The sequence below is a fragment of the Syzygium oleosum genome, unplaced genomic scaffold, assembly GCF_021117445.2.
Source record: "Syzygium oleosum isolate NSW1041296 unplaced genomic scaffold, Sole_v2.1 Sole_v2.01, whole genome shotgun sequence".
Taxonomy (NCBI): Eukaryota; Viridiplantae; Streptophyta; class Magnoliopsida; order Myrtales; family Myrtaceae; genus Syzygium; species Syzygium oleosum.
The window spans coordinates 25,932,203-25,954,340 of record NW_026607485.1 but is presented as its reverse complement, the minus strand read 5'-3'; the positions used below and the strand labels follow the sequence as shown (position 1 = coordinate 25,954,340).

The window sequence follows — 22,138 nt, the reverse complement described above, 5'->3', positions numbered from 1 at the left end:
TGGATATAATCTTGAACGATGTTCGTTCAAAATATTACCTCCGGCACTAAATGCTTGTTCGACCGCAACTGTGGAACAATGGGTTGAAAAAATCTGTTTTGCAATAAGAGAAAGGATTGGGTATTGGCTTGCGTGCCTCTTCCACCAATCCAAAATAAAAAAATCTGTACCACCTTCGGCTTCAGTAAACTCAAATAAAATGGTTAGATAACTCTCTAATTTAGAAATATTTCCTATTACTCCCTTTTATTTTTTTTGTCTAAGTAATAAAAGTTGGTACCCTCTACTAATTTTACCTGTACTGTCATTTTGTATCTCCATAGATTGAGAAGATCTAATATCACCTAAATTATATTTAGTATAAAATTCATTATATAATTCTATTACTACGTTTTTAACCTCACGTACTATGGTTGTAACATTTGTCACATCATAATGTAAACATTGATAATACGCACGCAAAAAATCATTTAAGCCATCCAATTTGCAACACGGATAAAAAACACAAGTAACTAAATAAATCATGAGAATTTCACTATAATAATGAAGCCATTTCATTTTCATTGCAACTATAGTATGTTGTAATTCAACATCATTTTCATATTCATCAAAAGTTCCGACAATATTAGTACACTCTACTAAAAATAAATGTGTAGTAGGATAATAAACACCAGACAAAGTATAAGTTGCATCATTAAAAACCTTTAAAAGATCTAAAATTTTTTGGCAAATATGCCACTCTTGTGGGTATAAATTAATCTCAGGTATATTATTAGAAATGAATGCATATAATAAATCTTTATATGCTAAAAATTCACTAAGCAAGTGGAAAGTAGAATTCCAACGAGTTGGAACATCTCTTGGAAATCTTTTTGGCTTTTTGCCATTATCTCTACAAAATCTACCCAATTCTTTCATTTTTTTGGGATGTTTCCATAAAAATTGAATCGCCGTTTTTATTGGTTGAAGAAAAATATCAAGAGTTTTCAAACCATCTTGTACACATAAATTTAAAACATGACAAGCACATCTAATGTGAAAAAATTTTCCGCCAAAAGCGGGTTTACAAATATTTTCTAACTCGGCAATTGAAGCGGTATTTGCTGCGGCATTATAAAAACCAATTGAAAAATTTTTTTTAAGCAAATAATATTCTTCTAAAACTTGCCTAATTAGTCTATAAATATTATTTGCCGTATGATGATCATCGAAAACTCTAAATGCAATAACTCTTTTTTGAATAGTCCACTCGTCATCTATCCAATGACATGTTATGCCCATGTAAGAATGATTTTGCCAATGATCACTCCAAATATCACTACCTATATGCACGCATCCATTAAATTGCATAAAAAAATTTTGTAAATCATTTTTTCCATTTTTGTAAAGATCTTTAATTACTCGTTTAGTTGTATTTCTAGAAACACGTTTTGCTTGTGGAGCACATGCTTTTTGTACAAATTCATTAAAACCAAATCTTTCTCCAAAATTAAATGCTAAATGCTCAACGGAAATAAATTTGCCTAATTCTTCCTTATAAGTTTTTTCATTAAAATGAAATAAAGGGGAAGTGTTAGGATTGACGTACCCGGAAATTTGTTGTTGCCCGATATCGATTCCCGTTTCGGTTGTATGTTTGCTCATAAGATGTCGTTTAAATATTCCATATCCTTGTCCACCTGTATATTTATATATTTTTCCACAATATTTACAAATTATATCATACCTTTTTTGACCGATATCAAACCTTTCCATTTTCGTGAAGTGATTCCAAATGTCAGATGTAAATTCCCGTTCCGCTTCCTTTGTTGTAGATATTTCAGCAGGAGGATGAAAACTTTCTTGCGTCAGGACGCGCTCCACATCGTGAAAAATGTTAATTTCATCATCTTGAAAATCTGCATATTCACGAGGATCAAAAGAATGATGGGATTCCGTCGCGATATTCTTACCTTTGCCAGTTGGCACTCGACTTCCACTTGCCATTTTTCGAATGGATTGAGAGAATTGAGCGGATTAATTGGGAGAATTAAGAAAGAATTGCGTGGATTGAGAAAATTGAGAGAATTTCAGAGAATTTGAGAGAATTTCGAGTATTGAGAAAATTTGAGACTTGAGAGAAGAGAATTGGAGAGAATTTGAGAGAATTGTGTGTGTATTGTGAGAATTTGAGAGAATTTATAGAAAAAAAATAGAAGAAAATTTAGAATTAAAAAAAATAAAACATAACCGTTGCAAAATTGCAACGGTTATGTGTTTTTTTTTATTTATTATAAAAACGCCCGTTGGGGCTACTAGCCGTTGCCCCAACGGGCCGCACCCTGGAGTCTTTGCGGCACGCGCGGGCTGCACGTGCTGCGAGCCTGCTGCGGATAAATAAATTTTTTTTTTTTTTTTGGTTGGGCCGTTGGCCCGTCCCCGTTCTCCTGGTCAGTACTGCTGCCAGCTGCGGCATGGCTGCAGAGCCACACCTTTGCAGTGTGTCTTTAACCTGCCAGCTTTTTTTTTTTTTTAAATTTTCTTTTTTCGCGAAACGGCCCGGAACCGGCGGTTCAGGCTGGTTCAAATTTTTCAGGCCGGAACCGGGACCGTATGCCACGGGCGGTTCGGTTCCAACCAGAGGCCCGGTCAACGGGCCGGGCCCGGTTTGACCGGGCCGGTTCCGGTTCCGGTTCCGGGCCAAAACCGGCCCGTGGCCACCTCTAGTACCGGGTGACATATGCACAAGTCAGTATGCAGATGATGACCAAGATAATCAAAGTCTACTAATGTGAGGAATTCATTGGATTAATTTCCAAAAAAGTCCTAAACATACTATACTAGTGCCAATTTAGTTTTAAACTTTTAATTTGGCCAATTTAATCATGAACTTTTTGACAATTTGCCAATGTAGTCATTCCAACCAATTTTAGCCAAAAATCGCTAACATGGATGCTAGATGTCTTACGTCGCACGACCGACGCTGACATAGATGGAAATTTTTAATTTTTTATATGTTATTTTATTTTTTTCCACTGTGATTGGCGAGAACGCGAAGGTCTCAAGGGCTTCTTTCCTATGACTGGTGAGGTCTACCCTAGGCGAGGCCCCAGTGCCTTCGCCAGCCACTATGGAAAAAAAATATAAAAAATAAGAAATTCTTTTGAAAAATTACAAAAAAAAAAATATTCACGTCAATGTCAATCGTGTTATGTAGAACGGTTAGCATCCACATCGGCGGTTTCTGACCAAAATTGATCAGAAAGACTACATTGGCAAATCGTCAAAATGTTTAGAAAAATTGGCCAAATTGAAAGGTTTAAGACTCAATTGGCACAAGTGCAATAGATTTATGACTATTTTGATAATCTTCGCGTTATCCAATTTTATTTAATAAATCATCTTTCTAAATAGAATAATTTGATTGGGAGGATGAACACGTGCTACTTTTGAAATATGTATGAATTTGCTTTCATGGGACTCTTATGTATCAGAGCATCCAATATCTAACATCTTCATGACTGCACATTGATTTAATTAGACCCATCCTACTCGATCAAGTCAATAACCATCAAAAGTTCATTAAAATTATGTAGGCCCCCATCATGAAATCCAGCGTTATGACTATATACAATATATTTTCGAATTGGTGTTAAAGTTAGGCCCATTCTTTTTTTATATTCAGGGGAAAAAGGATATGAGTTGACTTGGAGTTTTGAAATGGAGTACAATCTACCGACGCTGTTGACTCCGGTTAGAGCACAAATCCACCGACGCCTCTTGAATCGTGAATCGTCACGACGTCTTCGTGTACGATATACAATATTTCTTGAATGAAATAACAATCAATCTTCTATATTCGAGAAGATCATATCATTTATTGAACATTGGAAATAAATAACAAGAATGAAAGAACAAATGTAGCTAATTTGTCATCTCCACTTAGGAGAGTTCTTTCTCGCTGTCTTTTCCTCTCAAAATAGATTCATTCAACCTCCAATTTGTAGGGGGATGGTTATATCAACCCGCTCATATAAGGCACGCCCGTTTGAGGCAACCAGTCGTCCCCGAGCAAGAAGCTTGACACCGTGAAGTTCACCGCATCCGTGGCATTGATCATGTGGTACCCGGGCCACGTGACCCGATTCGTGGTGTTCGATCCAGGTCCGGTATTGTTATACTCCGCATAGTACAGAGTGCTCAATGCAAAGTCCCCATCCCAAATTTGCCACCCGGCGGGATTTATTAGACTATCCATGAAGCTTTGCATGTACACTGTCCTCGAGTATTGCTTCCACGGCCTCCCCAGATACGTCTGCACAGAGGTATTGCTTGAGGCCAGGTCGTTAGCCGCCTTGATAATGCAGTTGTGAATGGACGTGCCCGTGTTCTGGTTCACGTCTGTCCGGCCCTGGGCGGTGATCATGTTGGATTGGCCGCTCATTGGGAGGCGGGGGTAGAGGTTGCAATTCTGGAAGACGACGGCTGCGTTGCCAAAGATGAAGTCGACCGTGCCATAAATATCGCACTCCCGATAGAACTGCCTCAAAGAGTGTGTGTAGAGAGTGTCTTGGTACGCCTCGAAACTGCAACTATAAAACATCGATAGGTCAGCTCCACTGCGGACGGCCACAGCTTGATGCTTTGCTGGCCCGGCCGTGTTCCGAAAGGTCATGTTTACCGCCACAAAATTTGGTGCCACCACGGCTGCAATAGTGATAATGAATTAATGACATCGATCTCCATTATTATAGTAGGATTTGAAGATGAGACTGGACAACAAAGAAATTTAATGAAATTTACGATAATATGCTCTTGATTTGTTCTTTTACTTTGTTTTATGGGCCTGAAAATAAGCTTTAGCTTATTGAATGCCTTTACTTGCTTTAAGATAAAGTATACAACTTTTGTAAGTGACATTTGACGAAAAAAAATGCTCCATTTGATAGATATACTAATTAAATCTTAGTATAACTCTATCAAATGCCAATAGTGGAGACATGTCAGTTAAGGCAGCAGAATTCAAAAATTAATTTAGTTGGTGAACCGCCCAATAGCTTAATAATGAGTTCCCTGTGCCGTTTCCCGCCCTGGAAAGTTCTAAATAAGCAACCCAATAAATTATTATGAAACTTCTGAATCAATTTTTGTCAATTATTATTAGTTAGAAAGATCAATCACTTATATCCAATTACTAAAATAGAAATATAGTACCTACGTAACGCTAAGGTTGTGGAAAATCCATATGCAAAGTGCAGTCTTACCGAATGTTGAGGAATTGAACATGGTCCACCCATCGACCACGTTCCGGTTGCCGGTAATCACCGTTTGGTTGATGCCGTCTCCAATCATCATGAGATACTTCTTATTCTTGGCAATGGACACATACTCCTCGTAAACATCGGCGGTTACATATATCAAGAAATACCCACTCTTGCCATCGGTGTTGTTCGGAGCCACCGCGACCGCGTCGTTGATGGTTGTGAAGTTCCCAGTCCCATCCTGGCTCACCACCACCATATCGCTGACCAAGACAGAATCATCCCCGCTCGATTGAAGGAGCGTCCTCCTCGTGACCGACTCGTAAATTCCTCGTGTACGACTCGACATCGTGAACGACATGCGGCCATTCTGGAACGGTAGCTGCCGGCTCTTCGGCTGCCGCACGCCAGTGCCGCCGTTGCCTTTCTTCTTCTTCGGGACCCAGCCCCTCGTGAAGAGCGCAAGCGAGACGCTGGACAACTTCGTGTCATTGGCAAGCGGCACAGAGAGGCCGCTCTTCACGCTCCACGCAGAGGCAGTTGACTGGAGGCCATCGAGGCATGTTATCTGATTGGTCAAAACAGCACTAAGTACGGTCTGAACGTCATCAGCCTTGAGAACCGAGAGGGCCGAGCTCGTCGCGTTGATGGCCTGGAAGGAACTGAGGAGGAAGTCGAGGTTGAGCGAGGCGAGGAAGCGGCAGTCCTCAAGGGCACGGACGGCAGGAATGGTGAGGGAGGCCTGCCGGGCGAGGTACTTGTCAACCAGGGCGAGGAACTTGCTGGCCTGCGAGAGGGACTTGCGCACGGAGGAGCGGCCAAAGTAGTAGATGTCGCCGGTGTCGTTGCTCGGCAGGTTGGATCTGCAAATGGAAGGGTAAGGAGTGGACATGCATATCGTCCCGGTCGAGACGAGGCTGGTCGAGGCAATGTCAGCACCCGCGAAGCTTAGGGAGGCCAAGAACGGAAGAACAAGAAGGAGAGGTAGGAGCACGAAAATGGGCGAGCTTGCCATTGCTGGAAAAAAGAGATAGTTTAGAGGGCTGTGATGAACGGTGGATTAGGTTTAGTTTCATTGGCTTTTATAGAGCGAGAGAGAGAGAGATGTAATGTCTTCGTATTGTGATTGCTAGCTGGAATTCAACCGGAGCGGAATTCAGAGAAAAAAGCGCGTCGATCTCGAGCTCGCTTTCCATGCAAAATTTTTGGACGCGAAGAAAGACAGGAAGTCAAGTGCGGTGCCGTGGGTCTTCGCTTATTCCTTTATTTTATATGGTTTTACCAGAAGAAATAACGTATTTGCATGAGCCCTTTGTGTTGACGTCAACGTACGTGCGAGATGTACAGTTTGTTAATAAATGCTCGGGCAAGAAAAAGCAAACTCGAACTCGCTATCATTCCCAAGCTTAGGTTTTCGAGGAGGCGAATTTAGACATGAGAGCTAAAAGAAAGGATCCGTCTAGATCTTCAGAGGGCTTGCTTGCTTGTAAAGTTGTAAGGACTTTACTAAAATGAGAAGTCATTTCACTTAAAATTTGGAATCTATCATCGAGTACAGATTTTTTATTTTTTAGAATCTAGAACCTACCTGTTAAAATCTGGAACCTACCATGTCACAGGTTCCAAGGTAAGTTTCAGAATCTAGCAGGTTTTTTTTTTTTTGCATTTTTAATTAAACAAAACAAATATGAACTCAACAATACTAAACAAGCTTATCATTCATCAAAGAAAATACAAAAGACTAGTTTTCATAGCATTACGGTTCAAATAAATGTAACTAAAATGAGAAGTCATCGAGTGAATCGATATTAGGGGTAAGCAATTCTATGTTCCGTATAGGTTCCACCCATGATAATAGATTCCTCATTTTTTTGAACTTGGAACTTACCCTATCACAGGTTCGATGGTCGGTTCTAGAGTCTACTCAGGTTCCACCTGTATTATTAATTAAACAATTACAGTGAATCATCACCTTAAATAACCACTACTTACTGCTATGATCCACTAACCACAACTTATATTTAGACACACAAATAATATGAAACATTAACAAGTCATAAAATGAAAGTTCAGACTAATGGTTCGAGATCATATACTCATCATCTAATACCATAAAACACCGCAGGATCATGTGAAAACAGGTTCCAAGTTCCAGGTTCCACCTACCTAGAACCTGGAACCTACTTGTCAAAACAGATTTCCCAATTTTTGGAACCTAGAACCTACCCTGCATACCTTGAAACTTGGAACCTACAGGTTCTCATTGGTCAGGTTCACAGGTTCCAGGGTAGAACTTGGAACCATGCTCACCCCTAGCGTGCACAAGGCGCGGAAAACAGTTTCCACTAGCACTATTTAATAAAGGAGATGTATGCATATTGATTTTTCGTGATTGCATTCGCAATTTTTTGAATGATACCGAGAATTTTCTTTTGTTGCTACTTTATGGAGGATTAGTTATACTTCCTTATATGTAACAAAAGTGAAAGATTAATTTATTCACTCGGTTTGCTTCTTAATAGGATAAATAAATTTTCGTCACACGAGTGTTTTGTCAAAATGAAAATAAGGATCGAGATTATATTAAATTAGAGGCTAGCCGCACATGTTCAAGTCGCCTGGACTACTTCGTCGACAACATTGCCTAGGCTCCTTTGCCGTCATCGCCTCTTTGTCACTGGCTACCTCTCTCCCTGATACGTGAGACCCATGAACATCTCTCTCTCTCTCTCTCTCTCATTTTGTTTCCCAAAGTGCTTGGCTAGGTTTAGATTGAACTATCGATGGGCGCCTTTACGTTACATCTCTAAATGAGAGCAGTAAGAAATGATGACGGAATAAAGTTTATTTGATGAATTATTATTGAGGTGAGCATGTCAGGGTGTTAGGCGAAAGAAATCCCACATTGGGGATGCAGCGTATAGTGGAGAGATTAATATAATTTAGTCATACTGCTAATTAGTGGCTTAAATTTTTGAGGAAAAGTGCGTCTAACTGGACATTTTAATGGGCTCTAGTTTGAGCTCCCTATCGTTGATCTAAAGGCATCGGACTTATCAAAACTAATTATTTTTCAAGGGGTAGGCTCAAATATGTGTGGGTCGTGTTTAGTAATTATCTCAAGGAATGAATCTTGAATGTAACTCCCTATTGAGGTGGCGGATGGGTGCATGTAAGGTGAAAAACTTAAAATATCATAATTGACCTATGATTTATCAGCTAAAATTTGATTATCTTCTCAAATTAAGGTATTTATGTTTTTGTCGTGCGCCCTAACAATTGTCATCGACTTCATGGGGCTCAACTTCCCTGTTGCAACTCATTGATTGCACGTGCTAATGAAAAGGGCAAAAAAAGGACAAATAATTGGAGCCGATGAAGGCGAATCCTTGCAATTACACCCCTCACCTAATCCATAAAATAATTAAAGCGAGATTTTGAATATTAGAAAATCTTGATCTAAGACACGTACGACTTGAACTGGTGGATGGAAGAGTAGCTACTTTTTGAAATAATCGTTAAAAAACATCATTAAATACTCTCGGGTGCGTGGAGAGAGAGTGTCGGTGGGCCTTGGTCTTTCTTTTTGAGGTGTGGGAAATTTGAGAAATAAAATTGCAATTTGATAAATTATGCATCGGTAAAAAATATAATTTAAAATTCATTGTAACAAGTGATGACGATCATCGTAGATTTTGAAATGTGAAGAGAATATTCGAAATGGGAAGTAAAGACCAACATAATATTTGTAATTTTTTCAATTTTTTTTTGTTTAAAGTAATGTGAGAGTGGATTAGTTAAGGTCTATTGGCTGCAACGTCGTTGGATTTGTGTGCAATGGAGTCCACAAAATCCAAAACGGTGAGAGACCCCACAATCTGCGTTAACCATAAAAAGAAATGGTGCGGAGTTTGAATATGTTATCATCATAGTACGTATTAAAGTGGAGGGTTTGAAAATCCAACAGCGAGCAGATAATATGAATGTCTTAAAAATATATTCATTAGTACTCATCAGGAACTTGTTAAGATTTTTCAAGCGACTTCATTAAAATGTGTATTCTTCCATTTTCAGAATGTCTTAAAAAGTGTTATTTCAAATTTTGGTAATTCAATTGGAACCCTAAAATCATTTGTTAACAAGACCCTTTACTCAAACAATAATGACCGCATTAATTGTAAAGTTCACATTTTAGAAATATATCTCAAACTATTAACAAGTATCGTGAAATTGTAAGGACATTCTTTAAAATTTTTCATATGAATAATATGTCACAAGAATTAAAACGATTTTCACATACGCCCAAAAGCACCACATGCTTTCAAGAAATGTTGGGGAGCCAGAAATCTCTCGAGAAGTGGGGAATTCTACATACGCTCGCCTAATTAGTTCATTTAACATTTGCCATAGCTTCATGTGGAAAAGAACGCCATATATAAAAAGTGATATATTAACATTTTCTTTTCTTTCTATATTTGATTAAGATAAAAGCAACAAAGAGTGCTATTAAATAAAATTCACAAGTAGAGTATAACAATGGCATCGCAAGAGTTATTCTTTTGAAAGAAAATTCACAAACTCGACATGTAATAATATGTTTATAATCTTTATATGTATGCCAAGTTGCAATCTAGGAATTTCCTATTGGCCTACTTGCAATCTTTCGTTTAGGGGAAGTTGAGTTGGATAATTAATCACTTGTCAAGTCAATGTGGATGCAAGCATTCTCTCGTTTGACTAAGTGCACCGCCAAGCGTGTGAAAGCTGCCGGATATTATCTCGTGTTCTATACGTCCTCCAATTGGGCATTTGTTAGTTCTAGCCCCACCATCTAGTCTTTAGTTTGTGAAACGAAAGTGAAACTCTACGTGCACGTCAAGCCTTATGTTGCGGTGCGATTTCAGGAGCCTTATGTTGCGGTGCGATTTGAGGAGGTGCAATTGTCAAAATGACATTGTTTTTTACGGAAATTACAACGATACCGTTTGAAAGGGGGGAGATGAATGTTATCTTCGTGTGACACAATCTTGGGAGTCCCATGCCGATCGATTTGTTTTGGGTTCTTCTGGTGCAATTGTATGTGTGAGTCGAACAAGGCGCTACAAGTACTGCTCATCCCATGGGATGTCCCCTGGTTTAGAGATAAGTGGGATGTTTCGTGTGTCTAGGGTTTGCTCATCAAAGGTGGATTTCCTTGTCGAAAAAAAATCTACTAGTTTTATCTTGGAAGGATCGGTTTATAGTAACACCCTTTTATGATGTTTAGCTCACCGACCCAAACATTGCATTGCAACTTTAAGAAAAAAAATGAGAGATGGGTCAATTCACCTCATAGCAATAAAGTTAGGCAGGTCTGAGTTTACTCAATTTTTTCGAGAGTATTCAATGAAAGATTAACACATGATGAGTTGGCTCATGTTAGAAAATTACATATGATCTTTCACAAAAACCCAACTCATCCACCTCTCTCACTTCCTCATCCTCATTCTCATAGACCAGCCACCACCGCTATCTCTTGCCATAGACACTACCGCTGCTGGAAAAACCAGTGTTGTCCACCGCCGGCATCTCTACGATTACCACCGCCACTGGCTCCCCCAACCACCCACATTGTTGTAAGTATTTGTATATCTACCTACAATTTTCACCTTACAGAGCGACATTTATATCTAATAAAAACTATGTGTATGGATAACATAACTAACTTGCAGATACCCGAATCATTATTCCCGTGCGACATCAAAATCTTAGAGCCACATTCAAAAATGTTTTCTCGTGCATTTTTACTAATTATAATCGTATAATCCTAAAATCATCAATATCGATTTAGAGATTGACTTGTGAAGCGATGCGGCGATTCTCCATACGGATATCGTATGAATAAAACATTCAAGTTATTCAATCATGGCTTAAAGTTTGTGGAATCTCTAAGGACCAAACTTTCTGACCTCGAAATTATTCTTAATTATTTGTCAACGTCTCGAAATCATTCTTTAATCATCTGTCAACAAGCTTATGCCTTCATTAATCCTATCGACCTCCCCTGGAGGCTCCCTCCCATTGGGTGGAAGCTAGCCCGAATGCCAACTTGGGGTTTCATCAGCGTATAAAACAAGTTGGAAACCTTGGAGTTCAACACGGAAACATGTGCAGCAGAAGCGACGAAGGGTCCTTGGTTGTACCCTCGAACCATCACCGATGAGTTGAATGATACCTAAAGAAAAGAACAAAGAGAGAAATTATTGCAATGGGTAAGAGTCACTGGCAGATCCTCGACCATTACTACTTCGGTTGACCCGGAGATTTTTCAAATGCAAATTGCATCGACAGATAGAGAGAAGAAAACATAATAATGGGAGTTCCAAGACCATAGATTTCCAATCTGCCTAACGAAGTCAAAGTCGTACGCATTCATGTCTCCTTTCGATTCCAAACACGTAAGCAGGTAAAAGTTAGACGCAAATTATGATTAATACAATATATATAATAAAATGAAATTTGATATCTTTGAGCTTTGGCCTTTGGAATAGAGGCTTGAAACAGGTTGGCGAGGTTTCAATTATTAGGTGGCTTCGGTGCCGCGGTCCTAGCATAAACCACCGACTCATCTTAATTTAAGTGTCTTGACTAAGATAAATGGATTTAATCGTAATGTCAATAGTGTCAATGCTGACGAAAATTTGTTCAATCGAATCCTGTCTCTAACCCTTGAAGATAAGGACCGTGATCTTCACGAATATGTAATTAACATTAGTTCCTAATGACAAGATTTTTGTAACCCTAGAACTGTAATGTTCCTGACCATGGATTGGATCATCAAAGGAGAAATCCGGGTATGCTTGACGTCTTGTCTAGTTAATTATAGTTTGGCTCACGCAAGAAACGGCGGTTTCGACAGAGAATTTTTACGTCTCACTGTACTTGTGTAGGATTAATGACGAGGACTTACGAGTTTCAAGCCCCGCGAGCCGGTCAAGGTTACGTCGATTTGTGAGATTTGAACGGTGATCGCCAATTCTTGAGTTGGAAATCCCTCGTTATGTAACCAAAGGCCCCAACTCGGAGGTTTAGAATCGAAATGTATATTGTTTTCATGGAATTTTAATAAAAGATTCCTTTCTTTCTTTTTGGCCCCAAAATAGCAGATTCATTTTAATTTTGTACACTTCACTTATTCTTAAATTTCCTGCTCATCTTTAAGATAGATCCGACACGCTTAAATCTTGATTTGACTTTTTGCCGGGACATTGACTCTTCCGTGGCTGAAAACTTTGAATATCTGCATGCATGAATCCAAATGCTACCAACTACCGATCATCCAGGAGTAGGTACCACCTCCAATCTCCAGGACCCTTGAGAGACCTTGAACATCTTTTTCCACGTCAACCCCGATATTGTCCGACGACCCCATTTAGTAGATTTGATTGAAATTGGTGTCGAATGGACTTAATTAAAAAAAAAATTCATACAAAGTTTTGAAGTGGAACACGATAAGCTTAGAGATTATGAATTGGTTTAATTTCATTGGATTTAGTTTATTGGAATTTTAGATTCCTATCTTAGGGATTTAGGTAATTTATCTCTTTATTAGTTTTTTTTTTTGGTCAAAGTAGCATTTCATTCATTGCCAAGGAAATACAAGAGAAAAACAATGCAGTCCAACTGCAAACCAAGACAAATCACAAACAACTTCATAACAAAACAAGCTCCGGATAAATCATCAAAACAATATTAGGGGTCACCCGTTCAAAAAGAAAATCTATGATTTCTTTAAATCAAAATCGGCGGCCGATCACCAAATCCATCTTCAGTAATGAGAACACACCGAGATCTCTATATGTTTCTACAGTTTTGCCTTTCAGCGGTGCGCGTAAGTTCAGCATCCTCAACACCATCGCCATTCAGAGTAACAAAGTTGAACGAGCATAAATCTGACGCTTGTAAGAGTGAAACTTTCACAAAACTCCTCCGATATCCGTTGAAATTGGACTTATACATCAACGAAACTTGAGGGAAGCGAAATCCCGAAATCAACAAAAATTCCCAAATCCAGACTAGATCGAGCTAAAAACCTCCCCAAAACGGGAAAGAGAAGCTTCTAGATTCAGACTAGATCAGAAGAGAAAAGCTCCGCAAAATGGAAGGAAAGCAAGAAAAAGAGAATAGAGAACTACGTCAGCCAAAGAAAAAAGAAAATGGAGGGGAAGGAGAGATCTAGCTCAAACCCTTCTGTCCATAGTGGTGGAAGAAGAAAGTTGTGTGAAAATGCGAGACGGAAAGGAAGAAACCCTAGGGAGGAGAGAGGCTATGCCGGGCTCATCTCTTTATTAGTTAACTAATTAGATTCTATAATCTAGATAATATCAAGCAGATTTAGTTACTTTTTTGAACAACTTTCTCATTATTTTTAATTAGTATATCTTTAGGAGTTTTGAGTTATTTATATTCACATTACTCTTTTTTTTTTATCAGATACCTTTTGAAAATTGATAAAATTGATAGTACTTCTTGAAATTGCACTCCCTGCATGTGTTATCCTCGCTTTTACCGCCTCACATGGTATAGGAGCCGGTTAGTCGCAGGAACACGAAACTCGACTTATACGGCTTTGGGGATAACCATCTAGCCAGCGAAGTTGGGGAGGTGTAGGCTCTTTGACAAGGGTATCTCAACAAGTTATTGAACATCGATTGAATGCGACCAGTAATCCATCGGAAGACTGAACATAATGACATACGGGTTTGAAGCTCTTGGCTCAAGGAGAGAACTGGATTGGGATAACAAGGGATAATTGTCCAAAAAATTCTAAACCTATTATACGGCAGTCAATTCAAAAATTTAGTTAGAATTTTCATGAAAATCCAATCAACGATTTCAATTTGGAATGTTTCTAAGAAGAGCCATTTTGAACGTTGGAGATGATGCGGATAAATATGTTTTATCGTCAAGTACTTCACAATTTGAGGAATGGTTTTTTTACCATTGTGGCGACCATGGTTTGAATCACGACATGTCCTGTTCTTGCATCGACACTTCTCGAGCGTTCTATCTCAAGGGAACTGGCCTTTGCTCGACCACCATAATGTCGATACCGGGCCTTCTTCGTCGCCAGTCGAAAGGACCCTTTGACAACGATGGATCCATCAAACTACAGGAAGAAGGCCCATAGCCTCATTCATTGGGCTGTCATCACTACATGTGATATAATTGAGGTCCGGGCTTGAGCTATGGGAGATTATCTACTCATCCGACCAATCCTAAGTGAAAACTTGGAATATCGGCAATGTCCAGGACCAGGTGGTCCGTTTTCTTACACGGTCCAGTCGCAACGATTGGACCTCCATCGCGGTCCAGAGACATGGTTCGATTCCCCCACGCGCAACTATCGAGAAGCAACGATGTTGCATGGGACCATCACGAATTCGCGACACCAAACGAGACCGAAAGAGCAAATGTCGCATTCGATTAAAGACCGGTCAACACATAATAGCCCAAAAGCAGCACGGGGACGGGAGAAGCAAGACGACGGGCCGAAAAAAGGGTAAAAGGGTCGCTGTCCAGTCGGTCGCGTGATTGGATTGTGTCCTTTGAGAAAATTACTAGTGACTGGTATGGCAAGTTGGCAACCCTTCATGATTGGTTTCATGGTACCACAAATAGATTACAGATGCGCCTGTAATTAGTATAGAATTAATAGTATGAAAAATCCTAAACCGGTATCAAATTTATACAAAACTAATTTTTTTAACTAGAAAAATTCTAAACTGATACATTTGTGACAAATTTACCTCAAATTTAATTTTTTATCACCAAAAACTTTAAATTGATACATTTATGATAAATTTATCTTCCGTTAAATTAAATTAATACCACGAAAAATTACAAACCGGTACACATGTGACAAACAGAGGGTAAATCCCTAAACTGGTACACCCGTCAACTGCCACGAGTCATCCAACTTAAAAATTTGACGGTAAAATTTAACAAAAACTAACGAAGGGTAAAATTGTCGCAGATGTAGCAGTTTGAGATTTTTTGTGGTCAAAAAATTAGTTTAGGGTAAATTTGTCACAAATATACAAGTTTGGGGGTTTTTTTTTTATGGTATTAATCCATTAGTATAATATCGAGTCAAGCATGTAACTTCTGCATTTGCATCTCGTAGATTGGATACGCCGTCGATGAGAGACGATACATTCTATCGTTGTTAGATTTCGTCTCGTTGTGAACACGATTGTTATTTTAAGAAGTAATGCTCTCGATCTCGAGGTTTTGATGTTGATACTGATGCAACTCCGATCTCTCGGCGTGGCGCATTGATCCGATGAATCACGTGTACTAATCATGCGGATTCCGCGTGAATCACATAAGCAATACATTCGCTGCAAGTACATCTGATCGAGGAACGCGATCTGGGCAAGTAAGCTCGCCCGCTCCCACATATGCAGATACAAAAACGAGCAAAGCAACGGCTAAAATGTTAAAAGTCAAATCGCAAAGAAAGTTGGTTGAGGGAGTCGGTGATGATCATTGCCCCCAAGAAGGAAGTTTTTTCTTCCTGTTAATATGCTCCGTATACGCAGAGTCATAAAAGATCCGGTGCTGGAATTTTGCCTTCCCAAGAAGAAGACATGGGAAACTGTAGTTCCTGGTGCTTCATCGCTATCCTCTGCAGACTATCACCGTGACCATTGATTGTCCTTGTGCTCCGGGACAATATATACAGTGTAGAATAGATCGCAAGTCCCTCCAAAAGTCTCTCAAACACAATATTATCTCTAGGAGTGAAACTCTGAATAATTAGCATCGAAGCTTAATGAGTCAGTGACATGTTGGATCGACTCTAATGTTCTTTCCAAAATAAAAACGATTTTTTCTTCCATTCTGTTGGTGTTCTGAAAGAGTTATTGAAGCTTCCAAAAAAACTGTTGGTAGGAAAAATTATCAGTAGGTTGGTTTTCCGTAACTTTTTGAGAAAGTTAGAGGACTTAATTATACAAAACCAGAAAGTTGGAGGACTTGATTAAGCAAAAAAAAAAAAAAAGTTAGAGGACCGATCGCACATAAGGTGAAATTTAAGGGACTGAATATGTAGCTAACCATTTTTTTTTTCAATTTATCAGTTATAGCTCTTTAACTGGAGAATTGTCCAAAGTCAGTTCTAAATTTTTCAATTTGACTAATTTAGTTTTAAACCTCTTTGATGATTTTCCAATGTAGTTCATCCAGCTAGTTTAGGTCGGAGATTGTGGACGTGGCAATTTAGTCAACGGTGACCGTACTACATGGCACAGTGGCTACTAATGTAAATGATTTTTGTAATTTTTTAAAAAAATTTTGAATTTTTTCTTTTTTTCCCTTCTCGCTCCCCCTGTGGTAGATCCTCGGCGATTGGCAGAGGTAAAAGATAAACAATAGGTGGAAAAAAATTAAAATTCTTTTTAAAAGATTGCAAAAATCGTTTACGTTATGTGTCAACCGTGCTACATAAAACAGCCAGCGTCCACTTCTGCGATTTTGGGCCTATATTAGCTGGATGAACTACATTGTAAATTCATTAAAATGCTTACGACTGAATTGATCAAATTGAAAAGTTTATGACTGAATTAGCCACCGTACAATAAGTTCAAGATTTTTTGTACAATATTCCCGCTCTTCATCAAAATTATTTTCAAAAAGTAGTAACTAAATTCAAGAGTATTCCAATAAAAAAATATCTTTAAAAAAGCAGTAATTGAATTCGAGAGTACTATTTACAGTCTGTCGGTGTAAAAGGTTCTCTACGCATTGGCGGATGACATACGGATGGATTCGGTTGCATAGCTATTCGTAAGTACACGCATCGCATATCCATCGATGAATACGTAGAGAAACTTTTACACCGGCAATGGACCCGATATCAACACGTTATGAAAAGCCATTCTCTTTTGTTGAAAAATTTCAATCTCAGCAAAGGGGTTTCATAACTTTTGTGGGGTTTTCGGAAGACAGTCTTTAAATGTCGTTACCTTCCAATTATGGAAGTCTCTCAGCTACTGTACCCCGAATTACTTACTAAACTCAGACCCCATAATCAATCGGACCTACCCACCGCAAGCTTGTGGACATTAAAACGAAGAGAAATCTTCCTTTTTTCTTAGAACGCGCGACGATCCGAGTTGTCTCCTTCCGAGGTTGTCCTTATCACCACCAGATCTAGAGGATAATAACCCCTTGTCTGAACTCTCTTTACACCCAATGACAAGTATCAAATCACGACGCTAAGTTAACCCAGTTGAACAAAGGTCTCCCCACTCGTCTCCGTGCTGTGAATTCCTTAGAGACAACTTGAGACCTGACGTAGCATTCAGCAAATAATTCAAGTAAAATTTTATTTAGAGAAAAAAATCTCGAAATTCAATATTAATAATAATATTTTGTCCTTAAAAAAGAACCCTAAAACAAGCTTATATATCCTTAAACCAAACCTTACTAGGACTATAAATCATAAAATATCAAAATTACAAATTGCCCTTAAAATTAAAACCCATAAAAAATATTAAAATAATAAAAAAATCCATGTAAATGATCCAAAATCGCTAAAATCTATCATTAGTTTCAATCAAAGGCTGTGAGTTTTGTTTAAACCGTCGTTTCGCTTCAAATGACCGAATTTGAACTCGATCCGATGTCGTCAACCGGGTGACCACCACCAATCGCCAAAGGTTTTGATAGCACATGACGCAGCGTTCAACGAATAATTCAAGCAAAACTTTGCTTAGAAAAAGAAATCCCGAAATTCAATATTGATGATAATGTTCTGTACTTAAAAAAGAACCCTAAAACAAGCTTATATATTCCTAAACCAAACCCTACTAGGACTATAAATCATAAAATATCAAAATTACAAAATCGCCTTTAAAATTAAAACCCATAAAAATATAAAAATAATAGAAAAACCCATGTAAACGATTCCGAATCGTTAAAATTCATCGTTAGTCACGGCCAAAGGCGATGAGTTTTGTTCAGACTGCCGTTTCGCTTCAAACGATCGAATTTGAGCCCGATCTGATGTCGTCAATCGGGTCTGTCGATTCTAGTCGCATCACCATTTTACCTTCCGTTTGGACTTTTACCTATCTAATCGGTCCAAAAATGCATCACTAATAGATTCTGCATCAAGAGCCCCCATGTACATGTATAAAGTTGTTCCTCTTTCGTCGCCATTCTCAACAACTCGAACGAGAGAACTGAGACTTACCCTTTCAACCATGTACAGTCTCCGGACACACCTCCTCCCAACTCTGCTACCCACCACCTCCCTCTTCCTCCTCCTCGCCCTCCTCCTCTTCCTCCCCCTCAACCTCCTCCCCACCACCACTACCAAAAGCCCGCAAGCCACCCCGCATTTCCACGTCCGCCGCCACCTCCAGGTCGCTCACTCCACCTGCCAAGGCACCCTCTACCCGGATCTCTGCGTCTCCACCCTCGCCTCCTTCCCCAACCTCGCTTCCAAGTCCGTCCCGCAGATGATCTCCTCCACCGTCAACCTCACCGCCGCCCAGGCCCGGGCCGCCTCCTCCAGCTGCTCCGGCCTCCGGCGGCGCCTCGCCGCCAAGCTCGGCCCCCTCGAGCGCCGCGCCCTCGACGACTGCCTCGAGCTCCTCGCCGACACCGTCGGCGAGTTCAGCAACGCCATCTCCGACCTCTCCTGCAAGAATGGCCCGACCGCCCCGGCGGCGCACTTCCACGACCTCCAGACGCTCCTCAGCGGCGCCATGACGAACCAGTACACGTGCCTCGACGGCTTTGCGTACAGCAAGCAGAACGTCCGGCAAGCCATCGAGAGGAGCCTCGTCAACATCTCCCACCACGTCAGCAACTCGCTGGTCATGCTCAAGAAGCTGCCCGGCGTGAAGGGGAGGCCGTCCGGCTCGCCGGCTGCGGAGGTCTTCCCGGAGTACGGCAGGATGAGGGACGGGTTTCCTTCGTGGGTGTCGCCCAAGGATAGGAGGTTGTTGCAGGCTCCGGTGAGCGCGATAAAGTACAATGTAACTGTGGCGCAGGATGGGACGGGAAACTTCACCACCGTCAGTGCGGCGGTGGCCGCCGCTCCAAATGCCAGCACCACCAGGTGGGGGTCTGCCGACACTACGGAGTTAATGCAGTAGCTCAATTATTACTTTTAACTCTCATTCTTTCGTACAGCCATAGAAGGTACCAAGATCTACAAAATAGCATAAGTAAATTAATCTGGCATTCTTACTTTAGGTTATCGAATGTGCCCTACTTATCTATATACTTTGCCTGACCTATCATTTAGGATGCCAACTTTATAAAAAATATATATATATATATATATATATTTTTTTTTTGCGTCCATATTAGAATTCTCTATTGGCTGTTATCAATTAATCAATCACAACTCGGTTTTGATGAAATGATTGCATCCACCACTAACTGAAGTTCCTTTGTGGGTTGTGCTCCTTGATTGGAAAACATTTTCAGGTTTGTGATATACATAAAGGCGGGGGCCTACTTCGAGAATGTGGAGGTGGATAGTAAGAAGCCGATGATAATGTTCTTGGGGGACGGCATAGGGAAGACGTGGATCAAGGGCAACCGTAGCGTCGTCGACGGCTGGACCACCTTCCGATCTGCCACCGTTGGTGAGTTCAACTCACCAATCGTGTTTCAACCTCCCCGTTCATGCATACAAGATTTCTCTTTCGAAATCATCTGATGAATTTACACTTCGGTTTGCCCTCGCTAACTTCACTTCTCATATCCCACTCGAAAAAAACACTTGCATGAAGCTATGAATCTTGAGTACGTTGTCGAGATCGTCCGGATGTTTGTATAGATTTGGTGTGACGCGAGATCAGTTTTGCTGAAATTAGGTTGGTGATGTTTGACTTGACATTAGTTGAGAGTAATATGTGTCGGACCACGGCGTTACAAGGATTTTAGATATATCTTAGATTAGAAGTGCAGCCGTGATTATTGGTTCCCGTGTGGGCACGAGGCTTGACTTTGTCATATTATTGCCTCGTTTTGTAGGCCTGTAGAGCAGCTCATGTTCATGTGAGCACCTTAAATCCTCTCACGACTTGCGACGTCGGTGCAGTTTTTGTCTATGCTAGGCGAAGTAAATTACTAACCTTCGGTAAGAATTTAGTAGTTAGGATGTTACGGAAGAGTTTGGATTTGGCATTTAAACAATGCAGCAGTATCTTTTTTTAACAACATTAAAATATGACCACAAAGTGTCAAAAGTTTGGTTAGTGTCGGTGGCATGGACCCGAGTTTACCCGCGTTTGTAGGGTCGGGGGGGTTGTCGGGCAAGAAGATTTGAAGAATTCTGGATGATATGCTCTTTTTGGGAGCATGTAATGGTAAGCAGCTAAGCAGCAATACCAACAAAAAAGATATGAAAATCATCTTTTGAAATCACGGCGAGCGGCCCATAAGAACCAAAATTGACTTCTATCTTCCATGTTGCACCATGTGTAGTTTGTCCTATTTTGTGCTCATTGGGCAAGGGTGCACCCATTTCTCCTTGTTTGAACGAAAGAGCTCGACAAGGAGAGTCCAAGACCGTGATAGAACGATGTTGATTGGTGAGAAAATAACTTGTCGGGCCACATTTCCGTCCGTCTCTCTGATTGGGAGGAAACTTAATGGGTTACATAAACATGGACATTTGACGACTTTTTTTTTTAGCTTGCATGTGGATGACGTCCATCTTTGAGTTATTAAAACCTTCGAAATAAAATCTTCTTGTGATGCGGATACGTTAAAACTTTTGGAACTCTACTCGTAGATTCCTGATACGTTAAAACACTCGAGCGGTAGATATCCGTTAATTTTAATTTTCATAAAATTAATTTAAGATCGTTTTCTTATTCAATCCTAATGATAAGAGAGACAAGGAGCCTGAGAAATTGTAGTCAAATACAAAATCCAATTCCTTAGCGCTACTAGTAAATTGTAGTGAAATACAAAATCGAATTCCTCATTATCACCACCGCTCAATGTAATAATCCTTGACCGAGTTCAATCATTAGTCTGTTTTATGTATCCAAATTGCACCAATCCTTCCAGAATTTTGAGGATGCATCGAATTATCAACTGAATCCTAACAGGTTTGGAACTTTTGGGACTCTAATCGTAGATTCTTGAGATGTTAGAACAGTCGAGTATTAGGTATTCATCTATTTTAATATCATAAAAAAATTGTTGAGATCCACATCTTACCCAATCGTGGTGATGACAGAGACAAGTAGTCTTAGAAATTGTAGTAACATACAAACTCCAATAGTACGGCTACGGCTACATGTAATAATCCTTAACCAAGTAAAATTATCATTAATTTGTTTTGTGTATCCAAATTGTCTTGATCCTTTCTAGGATCCACGTACTTATCAGCTGAATCCTAGCAAAGTTTGGAATTTCTGGGATTTTGATTGTAGATTCCTAGTGTCAGGTATCCTTTTATTTTGGTACCATAAAATTCGTTACAGATCAAGTTCTGATTCTATTCCGGTGATGACACGGACAAGGAGTCTAGGAAATTGTAGTAAGATACAAACTCGAATTTGTTAGTACCACTGCTGCATGTGATAATCCTTAACAGAGTGAAATTATCATTATTATGTGTTTAAATTAAATCAATTATCGAGTGGGTGGATGAACCACACGATACTTTTGAGATATGTCTAAATTTACCCCTCACTAGATCTTAGTATTAGAGAATCCAATCGCTAACATTTTTGTGAACGTGTAATGATTGAAGTAGACCTGTTCTACTGAATCAAGTTAATAATATTATATCAGTCGTTTTAGGCCGGATAAACAAGTACTCGTTTATTTCGTGAAAAATATTATGTTTTTGAAAAATATTTTCCGAAAGTCATTTT

General features: G+C 39.7%; 2 protein-coding genes across 2 annotated transcripts in view; one reads left to right on the top strand and one right to left on the bottom strand.

Moving 5' to 3' along the window:
* Positions 1–3,818: 3,818 nt before the first annotated feature.
* LOC130140021 (probable pectinesterase/pectinesterase inhibitor 7) lies at positions 3,819–6,421 on the bottom strand. Its single transcript, XM_056318215.1, has 2 exons — positions 5,244–6,421; positions 3,819–4,686 (listed from the first exon to the last, which is right to left on the bottom strand). Exons 1-2 carry the CDS (start codon positions 6,253–6,255, stop codon positions 3,995–3,997), a joined length of 1,704 nt encoding a protein of 567 aa, XP_056174190.1. The 5' UTR covers positions 6,256–6,421; the 3' UTR covers positions 3,819–3,994.
* A 12,027-nt stretch (positions 6,422–18,448) lies between these two features.
* Positions 18,449–22,138, top strand: part of LOC115676192 (pectinesterase-like) — a 41,947-nt gene continuing 38,257 nt past the window's right edge. The window contains exons 1-2 of the mRNA XM_056315658.1: positions 18,449–19,353; positions 19,728–19,888. Of these exons, the coding sequence (XP_056171633.1) occupies positions 18,491–19,353; positions 19,728–19,888 (1,024 nt within the window). The 5' untranslated portion in view covers positions 18,449–18,490. The remainder of the gene's footprint in view (positions 19,354–19,727; positions 19,889–22,138) is intronic.

Excerpts from the sequence above, each read along its gene's own strand:
- LOC130140021 (XM_056318215.1), bottom strand. The coding sequence starts at position 6,255 with ATGGCAAGCTCGCCCATTTTCGTGCTCCTACCTCTCCTTCTTGTTCTT. Across the intron at positions 4,687-5,243 it reads GTTCAATTCCTCAACATTCG|CCGTGGTGGCACCAAATTTT; the intron begins GTAAGACTGCAC and ends TCACTATTGCAG.